The 24,764-nt window shown below is 31.2% G+C and overlaps 1 protein-coding gene across 20 annotated transcripts in view; it reads left to right on the top strand.

Moving 5' to 3' along the window:
• LOC108564037 (protein unc-13 homolog B) overlaps positions 1–24,764 on the top strand; it is a 259,117-nt gene extending 234,353 nt beyond the window's left edge. For 10 of the 20 annotated variants that reach the window (XM_017922922.1, XM_017922923.1, XM_017922920.1 and 7 more), the window contains 22 exons: positions 3,693–3,783; positions 4,560–4,568; positions 7,772–7,846; positions 8,368–8,376; positions 12,770–12,989; positions 14,018–14,138; positions 17,090–17,196; positions 19,023–19,164; positions 19,237–19,363; positions 19,422–19,741; positions 19,794–19,944; positions 20,012–20,464; positions 20,523–20,804; positions 20,872–21,093; positions 21,146–21,312; positions 21,375–21,663; positions 22,210–22,567; positions 22,696–22,830; positions 23,757–23,855; positions 23,915–24,077; positions 24,145–24,271; positions 24,330–24,764. In XM_017922922.1, coding sequence (XP_017778411.1) covers positions 3,693–3,783; positions 4,560–4,568; positions 7,772–7,846; positions 8,368–8,376; positions 12,770–12,989; positions 14,018–14,138; positions 17,090–17,196; positions 19,023–19,164; positions 19,237–19,363; positions 19,422–19,741; positions 19,794–19,944; positions 20,012–20,464; positions 20,523–20,804; positions 20,872–21,093; positions 21,146–21,312; positions 21,375–21,663; positions 22,210–22,567; positions 22,696–22,830; positions 23,757–23,855; positions 23,915–24,077; positions 24,145–24,271; positions 24,330–24,494 — 3,832 coding nt within the window. In that variant the 3' untranslated portion in view covers positions 24,495–24,764. Of the gene's footprint in view, positions 1–3,692; positions 3,784–4,559; positions 4,569–7,771; positions 7,847–8,367; positions 8,377–12,769; positions 12,990–14,017; positions 14,139–14,333; positions 14,441–17,089; positions 17,197–19,022; positions 19,165–19,236; positions 19,364–19,421; positions 19,742–19,793; positions 19,945–20,011; positions 20,465–20,522; positions 20,805–20,871; positions 21,094–21,145; positions 21,313–21,374; positions 21,664–22,209; positions 22,568–22,695; positions 22,831–23,756; positions 23,856–23,914; positions 24,078–24,144; positions 24,272–24,329 lie in introns of all 20 variants that reach the window. The other 10 variants (XM_017922909.1, XM_017922912.1, XM_017922910.1 and 7 more) reach the window with 10 other exon arrangements.

Genomic DNA, 24,764 nt, shown 5'->3' with positions numbered 1-24,764 from the left:
TTTTTTTTACTAATTTTCACACAGAATAGAGAAAAGGTACTTTTATAATTTTTAAATTTATATAAAAAAAAATATAAAATACTCTCACTATATAGAAAGTTGGGTTTAATCGTCTTTAGAGCATAAATAATGAACCAAATTATTCGTTCTTCTCTTTGTACCCTTTAAATTTACATCTTCAGGTTATTGAAGATATTTATGAATTGATTTAATAAAGCAAGCTGTGATTTGGTTTTCTTTTCATCATCGTATCTTCAATTTAATAATTTGGATACAATCTTGATAATATTTGTCCAAAATCTTAATCAAGCTATGCAAGAAATATGGTAGTCATGTTTATTTATACGTTCTGTGGATTTTGTAAATTAACTAAAAATTTTCCTAAATTAAAACCTTACAACTAATTTCAGTTTTTTATATTTTAAGTCTAGGCTATTCAAAAACCGTATTTTAAATACCAATCAAATATATGAGACGCACCAATATAGAAGATACACTATTGTATAAAACGTACTTAAGTTATAGGATAAGAAATAATTGCAACATACATTTATACTTGGAACGAATTTATATTTTTTTTTTATGTCGTATAATTTTATTCACATCTGTTCATCAATGTGAACATTGAGTAAATTTAAGATCGCGGTTGACATTAGGTAGGATACTTACCATTATGATGATTTTTAATTTGTAGGTTGGCTGTCGTCTTGTAGGTTACCTTCAGTAGTATATTGCTCTGCTCTGCGATTCCACTATTTCCTTTCACTGTGAATCTGCTGCTATCCTAAACACTGTCATTGTTCATCGATCGTGAGTAGGGCGAGTTAACCATTCGGCTATTAGTCGCCCTAATTTATATATATACGATAAAAAATGTGTCTTATATTCAATCAAAATTACAAGTTTTGTAGACTCAATTGATAAATGATGCAACAGTTTCCATTATTATACAAATATTTATGTTATTCGATTTAAAAACACATTTATACCGTCTGTCAAAACTGATAAATGATAAACTCAACTTCAAACTCTATTGATATAATTTGATATGAATGGACGGTAAAATTTTATTTCAATGAATTTTATTGAATTTCCTTTGTAACATTCTTTCACGATGTCTTAACGGTATATATTTTCGTAATCCAAGCGCAATTAATCACGTCGGACTGATGGGTAAAGTTATTTATTGCTTTAAGATTTGTTTGTTTCATTACAAAATTTAATTAATCACAAAAGAACAAATAGCAATCATTCATTGATTTTTTTTTCTTATCTAAATTATATACATTAAATGGCATTTTACTTCTTACAAAAAGTTACATATTTTGAATAAAATTCATGTACTTTGTCAATAATGTTTATTTTAATTTATGTAAAAAAAAAAATTAAAATGAATAAAAATAAATATTTTTAAAATTATTCTAAACGAATGTTTCGTTGTTTCGAGTTTAGTATCCAGTACTTTATATTTTTTTAAATATTTATTTTTAGCAAAAAGAAAGATATGATTTTATAAAAAAAAATCATATCGACTTAGAACAGAAAATATTATTTTGATATAATACTTTAGTTAGAGATGATATTTTATTATTCCATTGAGATTTTTTTATCTCCATTCAAATGAAAGTATTTTAAAAATTTACGGACAGAATGATGCAATTCTTTGGGGAAATTAAGTTTGTTTTTTGTGTGTTGTTTACGTTGTATTTTATTTTTATGATATTTTATTCCACTCCTAATTTGTTCAGGGATTTAATTTACAATATACACGGTTTCCAAGTTTTCCAATACGGCTCATTCGTATGCAAAAGAAATCAACTCCATCCGTGTATCTGAGATCCTTTGTTTCGAGCCTTTTCCTTTGCTTCCAAAAGGCATCACGTTAGCTACGCCAACATGTCCTTCTGATCTTCCAAACTCCCTGCAGCACAAATCTGCCACATTCACTCGGGCATTAGTTTAAAAGCTTCTAACCGTTTTTCCTTTCATTTTTTATCTACTTCAACATGTACTCTCGTACTCAATCTTCAGAGAATAAAACAAAGAGCAGTATCATCTATTTTTTTCTACTCGATTTTCAATTATACTTGTTGTATAATATTGAAGTTATTCAATATGTATTTTTTTGTAAAATCTTGCTTATCCTTATAATATAGTTAGTACATTTTTCCTTATAAAATTAATAAACAATACAAATATTTATTAAAACGGTTAAACATAAGCAAATAAAAATATAACTAATACAAAAGTTTTTGACTATTTATAATTAGTGTATTACAATTAGTGGTCCATATATTTTATTATTCCAACAACATTAATTAAATATAGATATAACATTAATATATAACTATTAAAATAAATTTTATTATTTATGTATTGTTGTAACTAAAAGTTAATTTAATTTATTAATATGGCAATGGTATAGTATATATAATTAAGATCAAGATAGACATGCTAAACAGTTTCATTTTAATTACTTTAACTATTTTTTTAGTTTCAACATTTTTCATTAGATATAATCGCAATTTCTAATTAATTTAAAAGAATTTCGTAATTTCCAGATTGAGGTAACTAATTTCATTTTAGTGGAATACTAAAAATGTACATGTAATTAAAATTTGCTTAAACATTTTATAAAATTTAATTTTGATTTAGTTTGAAGACTTTTTATTAATCTTAATTTAAAACTATATAAAAATATAGTTGTTTGAATTGTGTATTTATTAAGATTTACATAATCATATTAAACAGTTTTATTACATAATTATTTCATTTTTTAAAGAATTATCTTCAAATAGTAAACAAAGCAAAATTTATTAAAAAAATAGTTAAAAAAAATAAGAAACAGAGCTGATAGGGAAAACACAAGTTACATTTTTATAGGTAATTATTATCGAATATCATTAAATATTTTAAAGAAATTATTAGTGTATGTCTTTAAAATTTACTGGTAATTATAATGATATAGAATAAAATAGTTTTCTAATTTATAAAACTTATTCTTGTAAAAATACAAATAATATTTGAACACAAGTTTTAAAAATGATGTAGCAGTCCCACAATCTGAGACTTCTCCTTTCCTCGTCACTCGTTATGTGAAACGTCCTTCGTTAAGCGAGTCATTTTTACAATTTATTACAGCAATACCTTGCATAGTCAGGATAAAGAACTGTTTGAAACCGGACTTATCGAGAATCCTAAATACATACAGAAATAAATAATTATATCATGGAAATTATAAATAATACAATAATTGTATGTAGTTTTTATTTTGCTGAATTTCAGTTTGTTTAGAAATTTTTTATTTTTATTATTCAACATTTACATTTATCAACAATTATTTACATTTTTTGTTTATTTGAAAACGATTTTTTTTATGAAGACTATATTGGTATATATAGCCTCTGAAGTTGTGCTTTGGTGGATCATGACCCCAAAGATCCACGAAAGCATCAGAACAAAGATATATTATTTGGACTTAACAAATGTCCAGTGTGTAACAGGAAATGCAATACATCGGAATGGGAAAGTTTCATTGTACAGAGCAAAGTTAACGGAATAGCCTCAAGTAACACAGAAAATACCATAGAAGCCAAAGACCTTCCTCCAAAACTTCCCGCGTGGCAAATTTATTTAAGATATTATTTACGTTCCTCTGTTCAAGTTTTAATATGGCTTTCGTTTGATTTCAGGCATCCCGGAGATAATCCGTTTTACAGTAACATCGACAGTATGCCCGACATTCGACCCAGGAGGAAATCGATTCCTCTGGTCTCAGATTTGGTGAGTACAGAACAGCCCTTCACCATCTACACGCTCGATTAATATTCCTTAAGATCATTTCAGCTAACCACAAAAAAATATATATATATAAATCTGTAAGAACATCTCCCATATCCCATCAATCCTTTAGATCTAATTAATAACCACTTATCCCGAAGGTTTGATGTTATTATTATTATATTTTTGTTCTGTTTCCTTCAAAGGGAACGGATGCGTCGTGGATCTTGTCGAATAAAGTGCCTTCAGTTGTTTTACCCGTGTAATGTGATATAATGGAACGGCCTTCGGGTTGGATTAGTGACCGCCGCCTCCGGGGTTTGCTTTGTAATAAATCCATCCATTCCTACTTCATAAAGCCCCGTGTTTATTAAGTTATTGAGGTTGGCGTAGGGGCATTTAATTCCTTGTTAATGTGACCCCATAAATCCAGATTTGCAGGATATTCGGCATCCGATCCGTAACGCATCCGTCCATCGGTGTCCCCGATGAAATATGTGTTCTAAATGTAATGTGCTCTCGTTGTTTCAATGTGACTTAGTTTATGTGTCCCCCTCTAATATCCCCCCTCTCTTTTGAATCTCTTTTCATCATGTATTTGTTATTGTTGTTACTTTGTTGTTATATGCAAATCAGCTAAAGAACTATGGAAATGCAACAACCTCTCTTCTATTATTTTTTATTATTATTATTATTTTGAACTGACTAACGTGTGCGTATTTTGTTGTTTTCTCTGTTTTTGAAACTGGTTTGCACCCTGCGCCGCTTCCAATCTCCAGGTGCTCAAGGTATTGCCAGCAAAACTTCTAATTTCTTTACTTTACAATGGTTTACGAACTGTTCTGTTTATATATTTATATACATACAATCCATCGATTGTTAGCACCGTTTTAGTTATTATTATTATTTGTTTGGAAAATTGCCGACAAAATTTTTAGTGGTTAATTATTTTTACATTTATTTATATTTATTGATGCACTAGCTAATTTTTATCGTTTTCGTTTAAATTGGGCAATTCGTTTCGATCTAAAAATACATATAAAGGATCAAGTGGAATTCAAACCCAGCATTTGTAGATGATTGGCAGTTATTGATTATACTTAGAGCAACACGAATCGACTATTTTTTTTTATTAAATTAGTTCATAGGTTTTGTTAATAAGAACATAGATTTCGGTCAGCTTATTAGAGGAAACTACGCCGTGGATATTTTTGGAAACTTGTGGAATATAACTTTGTTTATTTTATCTTTATTATCATTTTTATCCCTTGTTGACAAACTCGTCTTGATTAAATAGTTATAGTATCTATTCATATATTTTTAGCTGTTTCTAAACACCACAATGATTTTCTAGAAAAACCCAATTACACGATAATTTAATATTGCATAATCACTATCATTCATAGAAATGATTTTATTATCATACAAATTTGTATAACTAGGCGATATTTATTTTAATAATTACAATTCATATACAATAATAGAAAATATACGATTATAATATTTCCAATACTTATTACATTATTCTCATAAAAGGAGATAAACATAAGTTTATTACACTCTATGAAATTCATTACATTTTTAATTAAAAAGACAATTTCAATTTGTTTAACAAATACCACAATATAAAAGTGCATATAAGAAATTCTAAAGTAAAATTATGTATCAAGATGTTAATTCAGTAAAAAAATATGAGCTTTTTAAGTCTAAAATTTTTGACATTTTGATTAAATTAAAATAAATAATGTACTTTTGGTAAATACGTTGAAGTAGAACAGTTCATTATTCCATAATCTTGTTTTATATTCATTATTTTTATTTCGATTGACAAAATTAAATATTAATATTGATGAAATAATATTAGTTTAGAAATCCAGATTTACGAAAACTACAAAAAAAAGAGATGAATAATGTATTTTTGATAATGGAATAATAACCAAAATATAATCAATATGCAGCGCAGTTTCACAGTTCACCAATTTATGAAATGCAAATTATTATTTTTTTTTTCAACATTAATCAATTTTACATTCAGCTGCGTCTGCAATTTACACTTTTGTTTTTAAAATTTTCAGTTCATATGAATAATTAATTTTCAATAAATGATTTGAATTCATTAAAATTATTTAAATACTAAAATAATTATTAAAGTTAATTAATTATTTGAGTAAATTTTAATAAAAATAATTATACTTTCAAGATGTTTTTGTTGCAATGTGATTACATCACAACAAATATATTCCTCAGAGAATCTCCTTTCTCGACGTATTACATTTATATAATTCAATTTCCGTTGAACGTACTTCTTTCTTCGACTTTCTTTCTATGTCTACCACTTTTTTCTTCTACTCATCTACTGCATCTTTTCTTACTTCTTTCTCACGCTCACCACTTGTATTTGCATGGTTGTCGTCTGCATGCTTTAGTACTAACGCTTTCAAACAAATTTATTTCTAGAGTTGTTTATCCAAAGGTAAGTTTTTATTTTTGGGTAGTTTCGAATTGAATCTTCAGCTTCGAGCTTCACGAAGGATGAGCACAATATCATTCTCGTCCATGTATGGAAATTGTGTTCATACGTAATACATACGTATGTCAACCTCGTTGCAGGATGGAAAAAAAGAAATAATTTAGAATAGATCTACTCTGCACAAATGCACCACATTTTTAACTATTGTACTATTTATTTTGTATTTGTTTCATTTTTTGATGTAGAAAAGCAATTTGCTTAATGGATTTGATCGTTGCTGTTTTTTTTTAATATCGATGTTTTATTTACTAAATCCGATAAACCACGATGTTTAATGAAACATTGAATTGAAAAAGGCTTATAATTTATTTTGTTTCGAAAATATACACAAAGATATTTAATCCATGGTTTTTAATAAATTTCAATTATTCTAAAAAATGTTTAAATTTAATGTGAAATCATTATTTATTTCAAGATATTTAAATATTTAAAGTACCTAAAAGTAATTATAGATATAAAACTTTTTTAAATCCAGTAACATTTATTGTATGTATATATGTTACGGTAAAATAATACATTTACCGATTATGTACTTTTAACGTAATATATATAAAGAAAGACATAAATATTTTCTGAGAAAGGATGAAAATAAGAAATAAATATTAATTAATATATTTTTAGAAAGAAAGATCCATTAAAAAATTACATTTTTAAACAAGATTTAGACTAATGTAACTCTGACAAAATTCGTTGTTACAAAGATTTATGGAAAGTAGATAAAACGTGTATAGAAGACTTTACACATGTTGAACAAAGTATAAGTATAGTCCAAGTTACAGGTAAGTGAAAAGAATGGGACTGGTCGACCCATGTATTCTGTCTCATCAGTTGTGGTTGGTCTCATGAGATTCAAAGGATTTCTCGTACCGATACGAAAATAAATCTTTTTATACTAAATTAGTTGTTCTCTTTATATACTTTACTTATTTATTTCTTTAATAAGTAATGAATACTATTAGATTTTGCTTCATGTGTAATTTTGCATTCAATAGTATTTTTTTGTATGCATATGATTGTCTCATCGGTTGTGGTTGGTTTCATGAGATTCAAGGGATTTCATAGGTCAATAAACCTTTTTATACTGAATTAGTTGTTCAATTTTACTTACTTTACTTATTTATTTCTATAAAAAAAACGTGGAAAACTATAAGATTTAATTGGTGTATATTTTTTTCATTTAAGATTAACAATAGTTATAAATAATTATCAGCCTTTTTGTATTAGTAACTCCAAGTCTCATTTGCCGCAACTTCATTTCTAATCCTTTAATCCAAATACAAATTGCGCAAATGTAGGTTTAGGGTATAAGATTTAGTGAAACTTATTAGATTGAAATTTACTAGTGGCTTTAAGAATTTACAGATCCAATTTTATGTTGTGTTACATAACTTTTTTTTTCTTCAAATTAAAGTCTTTTCGATATGAAATTGTGATGCTAATAAATGGTTTAATTTTGTTCAGACTATGGCTGCAACCAAGAGGAACGCAGGTTTAACATCAGCAGTCCCCAGAGCAACGCTAAATGATGAAGAATTGGTGAGTAGTGTGTACTTGGCGCAAACAAAAAATAAACGAAGGAAATTAATATGTATCAATCATCCCGGCCCTAAAATAGCAATTCATTCTCGTTTCGTGTTACCTTCTTCTTTTTTTTTGGTGCGGAAATGAACGAAGAAGCCCCAAAGAGATAACGAAAAAAAAAATATAATAGAACATGTTATAGAATGCTATAAACGACGTCATGTATTTGACTTTTGTCCCTCCCCTATTTCTTTGTGTGTTTTCCGTGCGATTTTCCGCATCGATAATAAAAGCTAATTTCAAGGGTGCGTCCGTTTATTATAGTGTAAATTGGGCTTTTCGTCCTTCGGAAACGGAAGGAAACAATTGCATTAAATTACGTGAATTTCGATGATGATGATGACGCATTGATTCGTTTAGCGACTTAATTTCACGACGATTAATTTGCAAAATATTTATAGTAATAATATTATTAAGAAACATTATCAACGACGATTTATTGGAATACCATTATTTATTGATATAATACTTTACAGCTTGCATTGGTAAGGGTAAAAACAATTACAAAAGAATTCAAGACAAAATTAAGGCGTAGAGCTTGACAGAACCGTAGTTTATTTTTTTTAATATAACATATAAATAAATACCAAAAGCAGAAAAGGTTTATTTATAGACTTTATTATTTTTTTTTAAATTTTTTTGTTTTTTTTTTTTGATTTTTTTACAATCTACAATTAGATGACTAGATTTTATTTTCGTTTCAAAGAAGGCAAGATATTTTGATAGATATAATCATCACACTTGAACTTTTTGATTTTTCTAGAACATATTTTATTTTTGATATCTAATATTATATAATCAGCTTTAGTGCAAAATACACACAATTTCAACATAAACATTCGCAAACTTGACGCGAACTCAAACACGAACATTATTGGGTGGTATTTTTCAATAAATTTAAGGGGTTGTGAGTTAAAGGGCAGTTTTATTCTTTTATCTTTTATAATTGCCGCCTCTCGGATGTTGCTGTCAACGACCCCGGGTTTTAAACTATTGAAGCGGCCCGAATTGGGGGCGGCACAATTAAATATTTCGCTGGTAATTTGCGCCCTCGTTAAATGTTTCACGTCGCATCCCTGACTGGATTTCTAAAACTAGTTTTCCGACACTTACCGTATCGCTAATTCAATTATATTTAGTTTTACAAATTGCATCTTCAATAATGAATCCACTTGGAAACAAGAACTCTACATTTTTTTTTATTTGATTCATGTCAGAAGTTACTGAAGTTGCATTACACATTTACGAACAAATATCTTTGAAATTATTCATCACATCTTCTATTTAGTCAACGTAATAAAAATATTTTTTTATACTAAATTATAATAATACTAATAATATAATAATAACATTTATTGCAATAATAATAATAAAAACTTACAAAATAAAACCTAATACAATATTAAAAACTAAAATAATTTTCTAGAAAATTAAGATACAATTACAAAAGTAGAACAATGCACGTTCCACCGCCCAGCTTGGCAAGTTTAAAAGGGTGGAACAATGCACGTACCACCGCCCAACTAAGCATGTTAAAAAGGTGGTACAATGCACTATCAAATGGTTAAATTAATTCAAATACTTTATTAAAATATTTGAGATAATGAATATTAATTATACTTACGAGAAGAAACAAATTCCACTTACAAATAAATAATTAATAACATACATACTTAGGTATGAAATTTTCTATATCAAGCATTTAATAAATACAACTATTTTATATATTTGTGACAAAATATACTTTTCATAAAATTATTGTGAAATTATCACAACTTAAATACAAATTTAAAAATGTCGTAAAATCTTCTGTTGAAATTGTCAAATATCCTATCAAAAACTAAATCTGTTATTTTAATTTAAAAATTCATGAAATTTTCTACATCAAACTCTGTTACATGTAGAATTGAAACGCATATAAAATTGATAAATGCAATTATTTTATACATTTGTTTTAAAAATATACTTTTCAAAAAAAAAAATCAAGCTATTACATGTAGAATTGAAACGTAAAATTGATAAATGCAATTATTTTATACATTTAAAACATACATTATACATTTAAAAATATATTTTTCAAAAGAAATATTCATAACGTCAGTAATTGCAATTAAACGAACAAAATAATGAATAGACAGAAAATAAATTCAGTTCAACAGTGAATATGATATTTCATTGTTAATTTAATCGATGTTGATTGTCTTTTAGCTCGACTGAATAAATACATTATATTTGTTTTTATATAGAAAGGTTAAAGGTTAAATCGCTTGCTATTCGCAGATAACGCGACTCTGAATGGACACAAAAACCTGAAAGACCTAATAATCGGTGAACTGGAATATGAATCGAATATAATCGGTTAGAAATAAAGTATATAAATTTATCAATTTCCGTTTAATATACTTGTTTTTTACTTTCTATATAATATCTCTCCAATAAGTATACTTTTTTTCATTTAACGTAAACTTACTAATAAAATTAGGATTGACCAAAAATTAATATTAATAAGTCTTACATCTGATAGCAAAGCTTTTCTATGGACTATTTTAATAAATTGATTCTGGCAAAAATATTTTTTCTTCTGAAAACGAAGGAACTAATTTTGTAAAATGCATTATATTCGTTAATCGAGGTATGACAGTATACTTCAACCGTTGCACTATATATGTGCATTTCTATAAAATAAAGTGCATTCAAAATATAAATGCATAAATGTTATTTGGACGAATAGGTATATTAAATTTATTGACATTTTAGATATTAATATAGAAAATAAGTGTTTTATTGAAGTCTAAAATGGATAGAATCCATTGAAATAAATATTCAGTGTCAAGGGTAAAATGTTGGGATAGTCATAAGGTTAAGTAATGAAATTTGTAGTGAGCATACAGAAGAAGGGACGCATAGTAAGTAGATAGTCAGATAGGAGTTGGAGATATGACATAAGTTCTGCGAGATTTGCTTACAAACGAGCAACCCTAAAATACGAGAAAAGAGTCTAGCATATATATGTACCCCAAGTATAAAAAATGCATTAACTCATATTTTCAATAAATGAAAACGTATTGAAAATCATCATTATATAACTATATCTCACATAGGGTTCGGTCAGTCCGGATTCACTATAGTCCAATTTATAAATTTCAAAATAAAGTAAATTTAAATTTTAGTCCGGTTTCAAACATTCCTGAATCCATTATTCGGACTATGCGAGGTATAGTGTATTTTCTTTTCAATATTTTAGTATTATCTTTGGATTATGCTCAAGTCTTACACAACCATATTCTGCTATTGCATAAAATAAATTATTTTTTTTTTATAAATTATGTAATTACATAAGAATAATAATATTTTATGTTTCATTGAGCTAAATAAGGATACAAAAATAGTACACATTTAATGACATATAATTTACTAACCTACACCTGGCACCAAACAAATAACACTAATTTAGGGACGAAAAAGTGCTATAAGTAGATTATAATTACAATAATTGTTTACTACCATGATCTAAACATATCAATAAAATAATTATTATAATGATGGTTTTCTTTACAAAATACCATTTATAATTACTACAATTAATATAGTTTTGTTAAAAAATCCAAACAATAATTATATGATAAACTGTTTTATTATTGTATTACTATTATATAATATATTGAATAGCGAATATGAAAAGTGGTAAGATTTTTTTTTTGAAAAACGCCGCCCGATAAGAACACATGTAATATATATATATATAACGCTGTTGAATCGAACACTTACATAATACAAATTTTAGTTATTTATTTATTTTCTGTTTACTGCATTGCTACTTGCATTGAGTTTTGTGTTTGAGTTACGACTATGAAATAGTGAGGTTTGTTTGCGCGTAGAAAATTTAATGCTTCTGTTATTGTTAATACTAAAAAAAAATTGAACATAAACTGGCTTCGGAAATTGTTGTAATTTTTATTTCCTATAAAATTTTTATTTTGAAATTACATTTATTTTTTTTCAAAAATAATATTTTTTGAAGAATTCTCTAAATATATATATGTAAATGCAACTATTTATCAAATTTTCTTGATAAATCACCGCCCACACACTGTTTATATTATACTTTCCTGTTTAATTTTCGTTACGTTTGTTTGTTCAATTTTCCGAATACTTACAACTCGAATAATACTCAGCTCCTCTTCTAGGGAGGAGCGGATTTAGTTTTTTTTATATACTTTTTTTGGCACAATGGGAATGTTTTAATTCATTAATTTTTTTTGAACTAATTAATTTATAGAAAAAGCGATAGGGAAGAAAGTAATGAACGTATGTTAAAGAGTATACGGGCTTTGAAGTTTTGGTTAAAGACGTTTCTCGAGTTATTGAAATGTCTGTGGAGATCAAGAAAGAAAGAGCGAGCAGCATCAAAAGTAATGCAGAAATACGTTGATTACTTTTTTTGTTAGTTTATTCTTTTATGTAATCTTTTATGTATGTGTGTGTGTCTGCATTTTGATTGTTTTAGCTGATGATGGTTGTTTGATTGTTGTGTAATATATATATATTTAATAAATATTTTGGTCTGCGTGGAAAGTGCATTACTTTTTTTCGCTGTTTACTGTTCTTTCTTGATTGTATGGCTTTTGTTAACTTAGTGGACCAGACATAGTGCGCATTTATTGTTTTGTTTTTTGGTATTATTCTTTTGGGAACGTTCGTTACTGTTTTCTCCTCTAAGGTTTAGATAATTAGGTTTTATTTTTCTTATTATTTGACACTTTTTGTTACTTTCTATTTTATACGTTTTTATTTTACGTTTCGTTTTGTCTTGTTTACGTTTTGCTTCTCTTTAATCGGTTGGTGTCGCCAATGCGTTCGGCCGCTTCTCTTTTGTAGAAGATGCACGTCTACAAGAAGACTCTGCAGGCTCTCATCTATCCAATAAGTAGCACGACCCCACACAATTTCATTTTATGGACGGCCACCTCTCCGACCTACTGTTACGAGTGCGAAGGACTCCTCTGGGGTATCGCCAGGCAGGGGGTGCGTTGCACCGAGTGCGGGGTCAAGTGTCACGAGAAGTGCAAGGACCTCCTCAACGCCGATTGCTTGCAAAGTAAGTTTACGATCGATATATCGGCTCCGATCCGATTTCTATTACGCAACGAACACACACACATATACCCTCAAACACAATATTACATTCTTCCATTACGGTGGGAGTCAGTAGTACAATTGAATAATAATGAGCCTTCCTCCTGAATCTCGGATCGATTGGGTTCGGTTTCCATTCCCTCGAACTAATTTCACCCTCGGTATCTAATTCCATCCACTTCTAACTAACATTTACCAAATATCTTTATGTTTTCACAACATTTCACCTAACACAATATAACTCCATTTCATTTAAACAAAACAAGAATTTCAATTAACTTAATATATTTGTACAAATTATTACCTAATTACTTTACGTTTTGTCTCTTCACAATGTTAATTAATTTATGTCATAATTGCTTTTTAATATACAGTACATCGGATTAAAATATTGGATGAACATAAACTAATGTTCAATATAGAAATTACAAATAGTTTTTTCTGAAATTTTGAAATTAAGTTTCAAACATATTTATATTGATATATTTCTTTACAAATCTTTATTAGTAAATTAACTTTTATATGTAATGGATTGTTCCTTCATATATTTTAAATATGAAATGATGATTTTATTAAAAAAAAAAGCGAATAAAAATAATAATTGATTGATACATTCAATTAATTTCATAAACTTCATTGTCCAGTAAACTAACTCTGATAACTCACAAAAATTGACAATATGCGCAAAACTAATCCTGAACATTATTTTTTTTAAATACAAATAAAAAAGGTTACTACATTTTTCAAAATGTTATTTACATTTGTTTAAATATAATTATAGTAAATTTTCCTGCTGCATTATTTTTCTATAAAATTAAAACATTTTATTTTCTTAACTGATATTTATTTCAGTAAGAGAGCAAATGAAGATTTTGCAACATTTATTTTTCTTCTTAATTTAGTTTTGAAGTTAAACGTATTAAGAAGTACGTGCATTTCAACAGAGGAACAAATGTAAGGAATGAAATCATAATCAGATTCGAATTTCAGGAGCTGCCGAGAAGAGTTCGAAGCACGGCGCCGAGGATAAAGCCAATAGCATCATCACAGCCATGAAGGATAGGATGAAGCAACGCGAACGTGAGAAACCCGAAATCTTCGAGCTGATAAGGTATGGCATACAACTGAAAAAGAGCACATCCAAACTCAAATCTAATCATGATTTATACTCTACTTGACTTATGCGTATATATTCTTTTTATATATTTATTTTATTTTTCTTTTCTAAACTTTGTATCTTATCTTTATCAAAACTCGTGCAGCTCTAACTGTTTGATCTTATTTAATATTGATTGAAAACATACAGGGACGTATTCAGCGTGGAGGACAAGAGCCATGCTGGTCATATGAAAGCGGTGAAACAATCTGTCCTTGATGGCACTTCCAAGTGGTCAGCTAAAATAGCCATCACAGGTTTGTCCGCCAGTGCAGCCGGTGCAATTTTATTTACAACAACAAAAAAAATGAAAGCAGACATTCTGTGTACATTTTTTTAGGGTCGATGTCGACTTTTGTGCAAGGAAACGTTGTGTATTAATGTTACATTCCCTCTTCCATTTCCCTCATTATTATTTTTCACCTCTTGTACAGATCCATTTTTTCTTGATTTCTTTGACTGATTATGTGCTGTTCGGTGTATTTTAGGTGCTGGACTCTGTATTACCAACATTGTATCCACTCTAACCAACATTTAATATATTTAAGAGAAAAAAAAATCAATTTTAAACAGGTTGAGTAAAGTTGGTACAGTTTTGGCATACATGGTAAATGTCTGTAAACAAAAATTTCAGGTCCATGAAATGAATGTTGAATGTTCTGTTCTATATAATTCTTTTATTTTCTCTCTTTTTACATATTTATGCTTTCTGCTACAATTTGTTTTTCCGTTCGTTTATTTCTTCTTTTTTTTCTATACATTTATGTTGTGACAAATACGTATCATTCTATCGCTGTTTCCCGTTTCCCTTCCACCGGAAATCAATACATATTTGTGTGTGCTGAGCTGTGCAATCTCGATTGAAGCCTTTCATAATGATCATGCAATGTGATGATAATAATAACAATATCGTGGTGCGATCGATGTGTAATCAATTTAGCTGATTGCGAGTGGTCTGCTTTACAAGTTGCTTAACTTACGATGCACATTGATTTAGTTAGTAGTTTTAAATGGACGCTTTATTGGATCACGTAACAGGTATAGGAAAGCCGGGGGTGGCGGGATCAATTGAATTCAGAACACACGAGTTCATCAATTAGACTCGCTATCAAACATCTAAACTTCCATTCCGATGTGCACTCAATACAAGAAAAGTGATCCCACTTCAGTAGATTCAAAACTTTATTTTAACATGTTCATATTGAAGTTCACTGTGAATGTTTTAGTTACAAATTATTTACAATAACTTCTTTTTCAAAATTTGTATTGTATTTGTATACAACAAATCATGAATTAAAATGTAATATAAATGCTTTAATCATAATTGTTTAACATTGACGATACATTTTTTGATGATAAAAATGTCGTAAATGAAAATCCAAGACAAAATTGTAATAATAACTTATATAATATGGAACATTTAAGGCACGTCAAAAGTGGCGAAACTGCAATAACACCAAACCCCGCAATGTAATAGTGGGCCCATGCAAAAAATTATTAAGGGCTCTCAAATAGTAAAACTAATTGGTATCAAGACCCATAACTTTCTTAAGGTGGCAAATACAAATTAATTAATTCAATTATATCTTTTAATATAAAGTAAATATTTAAAAACATATGTAATACGTTTTTATTTTCTCTCAAGTAAAATTAAGCCATAAATATCATCTTTCATTTCCCATAAGTAATTATATTACTGAGAGTAAATCGTGTGAGATTAATATCTTAAGATTGCGTTTGAAATATGACATAAGCAATTACGTTTTATGACTCTAGCGATAATAATCGATGCAGATTAATATTTTTACACGTTTAAAATGCACTATTAAATTCATCTATTGAACGGAGATTTTTGCAATTTATTTTATTAAAGATTTCATTGTAGCATTCAATCTTCATAAATTTTATAAAGATAGAGTTTTCTTATTTTTTAGTAAATATTTTCTTCAAAAATAGTTTCATTTTTGAAGTAATGAAAATAAACTTTTATAAAGGTGGTTAAATATTTATACAATTTACTTTTCTTCTAAATCATTATATTAACATCATCAAAATAATATTTTCCATGTACTAATTACATTAAAGAATTATAAGTAAGGCATAAGCATGACAATTTTGATGGAGTTTTAATGTTTTCAATTAAATTTTAAGACAAATATTTATACTTACTATTATGATCTAAGAGTAATTATGTAGATTAGATTATTATTTAGGATCATCCTCGAGGCATTATAATAATATGTAATTACCATCTATTACATGTTATTAAAATTATATAGGATAACATATAAAAAATATCAGAAAATACTTTAAGATTAATGTAAAATCATTTACAATATTTTTAGTGTAAATAATTAAAAAAATTATTAGTCCTTTCGACCAAAGAATTTTCATTATATTATGATGGAAATTCCTGGTTTGTATTATATAAGAAAATATAATTCTTATTAGTATTACCTTTAATTTAAAATTCGTGTTTCCTTAATAATTTCGTTAATTTAAGAGGAAATTAAAATTGATTTGTTATCCTGAATTTCTTAATACGAAGAAAAAATAATATGTAAAGATTTCGTTACTTTTAAAGAATATGCATTTAGAAACGAATCTTAATATATTATGTTAGATTGAAGGTTCATTGAAGATCGCATAGCGCACAAAGATAATCCGGAATCCACGATGACGAACGTCTCCCTTCCACGACTAATCCCGATTGTTTTGGTCCACCAGCTCTGTTTGATTTTTAACTTTTTTTTTCTTTCATGTACTTTTACTCTATCTTTCTATCCTCTTTATTGTTTTCTTTAAGAGGAACATGACTTCACCTTGAATGATTGCCGTTTGATTCCTTTAGTTTTGTTATCGGTGTTTGTTCATTCTTGTGTTTCCGGTTCCCGGTTGCCGCGCAGAACGACATTTTCAGTGGACCCAGACACACACATTGATTCAATCGAGCAGGCCGAAGAGATGACAATCGAAGGCACATCCAAGTGGTCGTGCAAGATTGCAATCACAGGTATTGCCAGCTGCATTCTATCGGGGGAATTTTTACCGACCACTTATCCATTTGATATCTCTTTTATTCTCTATTATTATTATCACATCTTCACGATTCCATTTGTGATCAATCTATCTCTCTATACATAGATATTGTTTACTTTTCAAAATTCTCATTTTAACTTTATGGATTCGATTTCCAAAAAGTATGAAAAAAAAAAAACGATACGAAGGAGCAACACGCCTGAAACGCGCGTGCCTTTATTTTTTGAAGTCCAAAAAATTACCCAAAATTTTTGGTTCACAACTTCTTTTCATCTATCTCTATCTTTCTCTATATCTCTATCGTTTATTCTTTCGATCTTTTTTTGAAAAGCCACTCTACATACGCAAGCACTTCTTTATCTTATTCTATCTCTCTATCTCTATCTTTTGTTTTGTTTTACTTTTTCGATTCATTTTTACTTACACTTCTCTTACTTCTTCTTCAATTACTTCTTACCAACCGTTTCGGCTTGCGCACTAAAAGCTACTCTGCGAGTTCTCAGAAACGAAGAAGAGAAAAAACACATAATATTTTGTATTTCATTTTATTTATTTTTACTTTTATTTCATCCATAACGCGCTCACTTACCGAACGAACACGCAATTTATTACTACAACTCTATCCACCCCTTGGAAAACACTATTGCAGAAAATGTATACATTTTCGTTACCGCTAATGCTTTTACGCTGTTAAAACATAAATACACTTTCCACCCCTCGTAGAAGGTAAAATAAACGGGGTATGAGCTAATTACCCAAATTCAATTCAATTTCGTGTTCGTTTCGAAGTGCGTTTGAGGTGTTTAAATTTATTTTCTGTTAACGACGATTAATTATTTTATTTTAAATTAATTTTTGGTTTTAATTAAAGGCTTGTGTGTACCGAAATTAATAAGACCACTAAACGAAGAACAATTAAATCTGTTTAAATCACGTAATCGTTAATAGGCTTTGCCCATAGAATGTAGCTCCAGACCTGACCTGAGAAACCAATTAAACAACAACCAACAAAAAAAAACAACTATAAACCTAATGAAATAAATCAATACTTCTCTTTTAAATGGTTTACGAACGTCTGTATTTGTTTTTCTACGATAAACACGACGCACTTTTAAACACTACTCTCGACAATCGACACTTACATTAAAAACTAATTTCTTATTAATTAATTTCATTTTAAATTTTACTTTTATTTTTGATCGTAATCGACGAAGGAACTTCGCAGGAAAATCGCGCTGCGCTTCTCACGTTTTTTTTTTCTCTCTCTCTACATATATTTCCATCTTGTTTCCACGTTTCGTTTATATTTTTTGTTATTCTCTCGTTTCGATTTTGATTTTCATTCGATTTGATTTGTGTACCAAAACGAACGCTTTTCTTGCTGCTTTGAACTGGGTCTCTACAGTTTATGTTTTTTTAGCGCTTCGTCTTGTATATTATAAGAAACAGTCACGATTTCGGCAAAGCATGTGTGTTGTTGCATACTGTGTTGCTTCGTCCTCCTCTCTATGTGCATGCTTTTCTCATATTTAATTTACTGTGTGTAGAGCCTCTTTTGGTGAGTATGGAATATACTTAGAATCCGCTTTTATCGTATCGACCGACAAAAATTATTACAAATCGCTGTTAAAGCCCGGGGCATAAATCAAGTCATCAATGTATGGTTCCTTGTCAGAATTTTGCTGTTGTTATTATTTTTTATGTATTCCGAGTTTGATGATGGGACTTGATTTATGCCCTCATAAATTCGGCAAATCGGATTATCCGGGAATCGCGTTCCGATTTGTGTGCTGTTTCCAGTGAAATCGGCGCAAGGATTGATCGCGAAGGATAAGAGCGGCACCTCGGATCCCTACGTGACGGTGCAAGTGGGTAAAGTGAAGAAGAGGACGAGGACGATGCCGCAGGAATTGAACCCAGTCTGGGACGAGAAGTTCTACTTGTACGTGTTTTTTCTTAGGCTTTAGATTTTACAAAGGATCAAAATGCCTAAAGTTTCGATTGTTGTTTGCAGCGAGTGTCACAACTCCTCGGATCGCATCAAAGTACGCGTCTGGGATGAGGATAACGATCTGAAGAGCAAGCTGCGGCAAAAACTGACGCGAGAATCCGACGACTTTCTGGGTCAAACTATCATAGAGGTATAAGGAATAGCGTTTCTTAGTCCTTGGTTTTTTTTTATTGATGGTTGCGTTTTAGGTTCGCACGTTATCCGGAGAGATGGATGTGTGGTACAATTTGGAGAAGCGCACGGATAAGTCTGCCGTATCCGGTGCTATCCGTCTCCATATCTCCGTTGAAATTAAAGGCGAGGAGAAGGTTGCCCCTTACCATGTTCAGTACACATGCCTTCACGAGAACTTGTTCCATTCGCTCTGCGAACAGAACGCAGGTATAGTAAGCCTACCACAAGCTAAAGGCGATGATGCTTGGAAAGTGTACTTCGATGAAGCTGCCGAAGAAATTGTAGACGAGTTCGCCATGCGTTACGGGATAGAATCAATATACCAAGCTATGACGTAAGTCCAGTAACTAATGCATAAACATGATACTAATTGACTGGATTCGTAGACATTTCCACTGCCTCTCGACGAAGTACCTTTGTCCTGGAGTACCAGCTGTGATGAGCATGCTCTTGGCAAATATAAACGCTTACTACGCACACACCACAGCTTCATCAGCTGTATCAGCGAGTGACAGATTCGCCGCTTCCAATTTTGGAGTAATTACATCACCAGTTTTACACACAAAAAAAACTAAAACTATTAATTGCGTCAATTATTTTGTAGAAAGAGAAATTCGTGAAGCTGCTCGATCAATTGCACAATTCGCTGCGCATCGATCTGTCGATGTACCGCAACAATTTCCCCGCCTCCAGTCAGGAGAAGCTCATGGATTTGAAGTCCACCGTAGATCTGTTAACCAGCATCACGTTCTTCCGGATGAAAGTCCAAGAGTTGTCCAGTCCACCTCGTGCTAGCACCGTCGTCAAGGATTGCGTTAAAGCCTGCCTTCGCTCCACGTATCAGTTCCTTTTCGAGAACACCTACGAACTATTCAACAGGGAATTCCAGAGCGATCCTAACGAGCCGAAACGGGATCCGGAGGATCACGGTCCCCGTCTGGACAGCGTCGATTTCTGGCACAAATTGATCGCGCTGATTGCCTCAGTCATTGAAGAAGACAAGAATAGCTACGGTCCCGTTCTAAATCAGTTCCCACAGGAGCTAAACATCGGACAGGTGATTAATCCCCGATCGTCTACAGATTTTTTTTACCTTTCTTTACTCTTCTTTCCAGCTGTCTGCGGCGACGATGTGGAGCTTGTTCGCCGTTGACATGAAATACGCACTGGAAGAGCACGAGCAACACAGATTATGCAAGTCTTCAGCATATATGAATCTCCATTTCAAAGTCAAATGGTTACACACTAAATACGTTAAGGACGTGCCTCCGTACAAAGGGGCTGTACCCGATTATCCTGCATGGTTCGAACCATTTGTCATGCAGTGGCTGAACGAGAACGATGACGTCTCATTAGAATATCTACACGGTGCCTTCAACCGAGACAAAAAAGATGGGGTAAGTGATTTCAATCTCGCAAGATTAATGGCACGTAACAATTCTAAACAAAATGTTCCGGAAACAGTTCCAAAAGAGCAGCGAGCACGTCCTCTTCTCCAACTCCGTGGTCGATGTATTCACGCAGCTTACGCAATGCTTCGATGTTGTATCTAAGTTAGAATGCCCGGATCCTGAAATATGGAAACGGTACATGAAGAGATTCGCCAAGACCATTGTTAAAGTTCTCATTGCTTACGCCGATATTGTGAAAAAGGATTTCGCCGAACACTTAAAAGAAGAAAAACTTGTAAGTATATCTTCAGATCTAAATAATCACTTCTAAACATAAACATATTTAGGCTTGCATTTTGATGAATAACATTCAACAACTCCGAGTGCAATTGGAAAAGATGTTTGAATCTATGGGAGGTGAGAAGCTGGAACAAGATGCGGCCAATATTTTAAACGAGCTCCAACAAAATCTGAACGGGGCTTTAGATGACTTAGCTACACAATTCGCAATCAGGTAATGAGATAATTAATTTACGCGAAAAAAAAGTTTTTTTCTCCATGTACCCTCTATTTTAGTCTTGAGCCAAGAATAACGGCTAGCGTAAAGGAATTAGGAGACTTGTTATTGGCAATAAAAGGAGGAGGACAACCGGGAACTTTGAATCAACCCGCTCAAAGAAATGCTGTTGCGGTGGAAGCGGATGAAGTCTTAAGACCTTTAATGGACTTATTGGATGGTTCGCTGTCGCTGTACGCCCAATCTTGCGAGAAAACTGTACTGAAACGATTGCTGAAAGAACTTTGGAAAATTGTAATGAGGATCTTAGAGAAGACAGTCGTGTTACCACCAATGACAGATAAAACTGTAAATATATAATATGGGATTATGGGGTATTTCAGAGTTGCCGAACATAGACCACTTTATTGTTATTTTCAATGGGAAATATTTTAAGTAATAGAAAATGCAGTGGAGTTTAACATTCAAAATCTCTTATTTATATTCATTGTTATTGTTAATACAACTGACATCTAGACTTTTCCTGCAACTAGACCAATCCAACAAAGTGACGATATATAATAACTGATGTCATAGTTACTACAGTGGAACCTCGCTTAACGAGCACCTCGCGTAACGAATATTTCGCTAAACGAGCAAAATAAATGGTAAGAAAAATGATTCGTAAAATGGAAAGCATTATCGTATATTAAATTAATTTATATGTGGAAAATTGTTACACTATACGAGTAAAAATCCGGAAAATTTGAAACGGATTATGTTCGTTAAGCGAGGTTCCATAGTAAATTCTGTATACATTTCAAATTAAGATACTGGTTCAACCTAGGCGCCGGTCTAAATTTGGCAACCTTCTCTAATGCTAATTATTTGATTATAATTATTGTTTTATTTTAGATGATGTTTAAGAGCTTGACGGACAATGCGAAAAATTTAGCTGCCAATACAAAAATCGAGGATATGTCGCGTCTGTTGCGCAACCATATGTCGGGTAAACAGGATGTTAAGAACGCATTGAGCGGAGTCATGGACATATCCAAGGAAGTCGAAAAGAACTTGAGTCCGAAGCAGTGCGCCGTTTTGGACGTAGCTTTGGATACCATCAAACAGTACTTCCACGCCGGAGGCAACGGTCTGAAGAAGACGTTCCTAGACAAAAGCGCGGAACTGCAAAGCCTACGCTACGCTTTGTCCCTGTACACGCAAACCACGGACACCCTCATCAAGACGTTTGTAACCACCCAAGTTAACGAAGGTCAGTCCTGTTTTTCTAAATTACGCAATAAACCTTCCTGTGTCTTTCTTCTTTTATTCCCAAACTCTTTTGGGGTTTATTCTCTTTTTCGATGTGTGTTTGATGTTTTTATTTTCCTCCACGTTAAGTGCCGCTAAACAATAAAGAGACTTACCTGCAACGGCAAATCTCGATACGCGACGATGATGAGACTGAAACGGGATTAGAAGCGCTCGAGGAGCCGCTAAAGGCGCGCAAACGGAGAGAGAGCGAGGGTCGTCAAGGTAGCCAAAAAGCAAAAGAACTGTTGCAGATACTCGCAATATCAAATTTTGAATTTCACCATCAACCAAAATCAGTTCATATCTTTATAAATATATATATTTGCCAGATCAAATCAAAAATGAATCACCGAAGAATCGATGATTTGTTTATCAGAAAAAAAAAACAATCGCCGCTAAATTTATTTTTATTAGAATTCGTTAATTGGCACCACCACATTTTGTTTGGCTATATACTACATACGTTGATCAAGAAGCTAGTCTTAGTTTTTAAACACGTTCACAGTTTTCCAACGCCGAGCAAATTCAACAGAACTTGAAGAGATTTTTGTTTTGTTCGGATCCCGCTTGAATTTGCTCCAGCATAAACTATAGTTTTTATCGCTGGGATAAATAATTCGTCATACTCTGTCTAAACACTTATAACAAATTACACGACAATTATTTATTTCCGTTTATTTTAGTTTATTTATTACTAAACCTTCCAATGATAATATAGTTAGTTAGTTAACTATAAGCGTAATCTGACATCCCATAATATATAAAATAGTACCATAGTTTATCAATGGAAGGTCATAGGTTTTGTTCTGTTACTTTTGAAACGTAGACTAATATTATGGTTTGAATTTAATGCATGCTTTAACTAATCAAATATTATATGTTCAAATACATATTTTATTTATTTTTGTCACTGACATATAATATTTTTACATTTATACAAGGGTTCGTGGTTTAACTGATTTTATTCCAGGTTTATTCATTGCATGCGGATTTTATACCCACAACTAATATAATTGATGATTTTTGGGCATGCTAGTTTCAATTTCAGCTTGTAAATAATAAATAGACAACTTTACCAAAACTAAAACATATATAATAATTGCATATCTTGATATCGACTAATTTGAGGTTTGCGGGACAATTTGCAGAATCCGTTGAAGGACAGGAAGGTAGCGTCGGCGAGGTCTCGATACAAGTTGACCTCTTCACGCATCCTGGAACTGGAGAGCACAAAGTCACCGTGAAAGGTATTTACAGATAGTTATAGTTGTAGGATGATTTTAACTAACCGTGCTATTATTCATAGTTGTGGCTGCCAACGATTTGAAGTGGACTGTAGTTTCTGGCATGTTCCGACCATTCGTCGAAGTGAACCTGATCGGACCTCACCTTTCCGACAAGAAAAGGAAACACGCGACGAAATCAAATTCGAACAATTGGTCACCCAAGTACAACGTGACCTTCCACTTGTGAGTTTATCTGAAAATTAACATCGATAACAAGGATTACTTGTAATTTTCAATTATTTTTTTGTAGCACGATCGGTAATGAAGAGCAGTTGGAATTCTACGAGTTGCACATTTGCGTTAAGGACTATTGTTTTGCCCGCGAGGACCGCCTAGTGGGAGTTGCTGTTATGCAATTGAAGGACATCGTTGATAGGGTAAGGCTGTAACAGGATTACAAGTTCGGTTCATGTTAAAGCTCTTGTATTCCCTTAGGGCTCGTGCGCTTGCTGGTTGTTGCTGGGAAAGAGAATCCAGATGGACGAGACGGGATGGACAATCCTGCGGATCCTGTCCCAGAGGTCCAACGACGAGGTGGCCAAGGAATTCGTGAAGCTGAAATCGGACATACGGCAGGAAAACCCTTTGCCAAACCAGTAACACCCGCTTAGGAATCCTGCAAGAAATTAAATCTGTGTTCAATATCCCCATTTATCAAGTGCAAGAGGAACTCTTAAACGTGAAGAAAACAAATGGGCCGTCCTTTCAAAACTGACTGAAGAAGAGAAAATAATAATAACAGAAGAAGATAACCACTGGACAGATTTAATATTTAATGTGCCTCCTTTCACCAGTTTATATAGAGAATACGAGAAAATAAGAACAAGATATGAACAATTAAGTGGATATATATATACAATATAATATATA

The sequence above is a fragment of the Nicrophorus vespilloides genome, unplaced genomic scaffold, assembly GCF_001412225.1.
Source record: "Nicrophorus vespilloides isolate i.1.1-1 unplaced genomic scaffold, Nicve_v1.0, whole genome shotgun sequence".
In the NCBI taxonomy this organism is placed as follows: Eukaryota; Metazoa; Arthropoda; class Insecta; order Coleoptera; family Silphidae; genus Nicrophorus; species Nicrophorus vespilloides.
The sequence above is the reverse complement of the archived record's forward strand: the minus strand, read 5'-3'. Positions and strand labels throughout refer to the sequence as shown.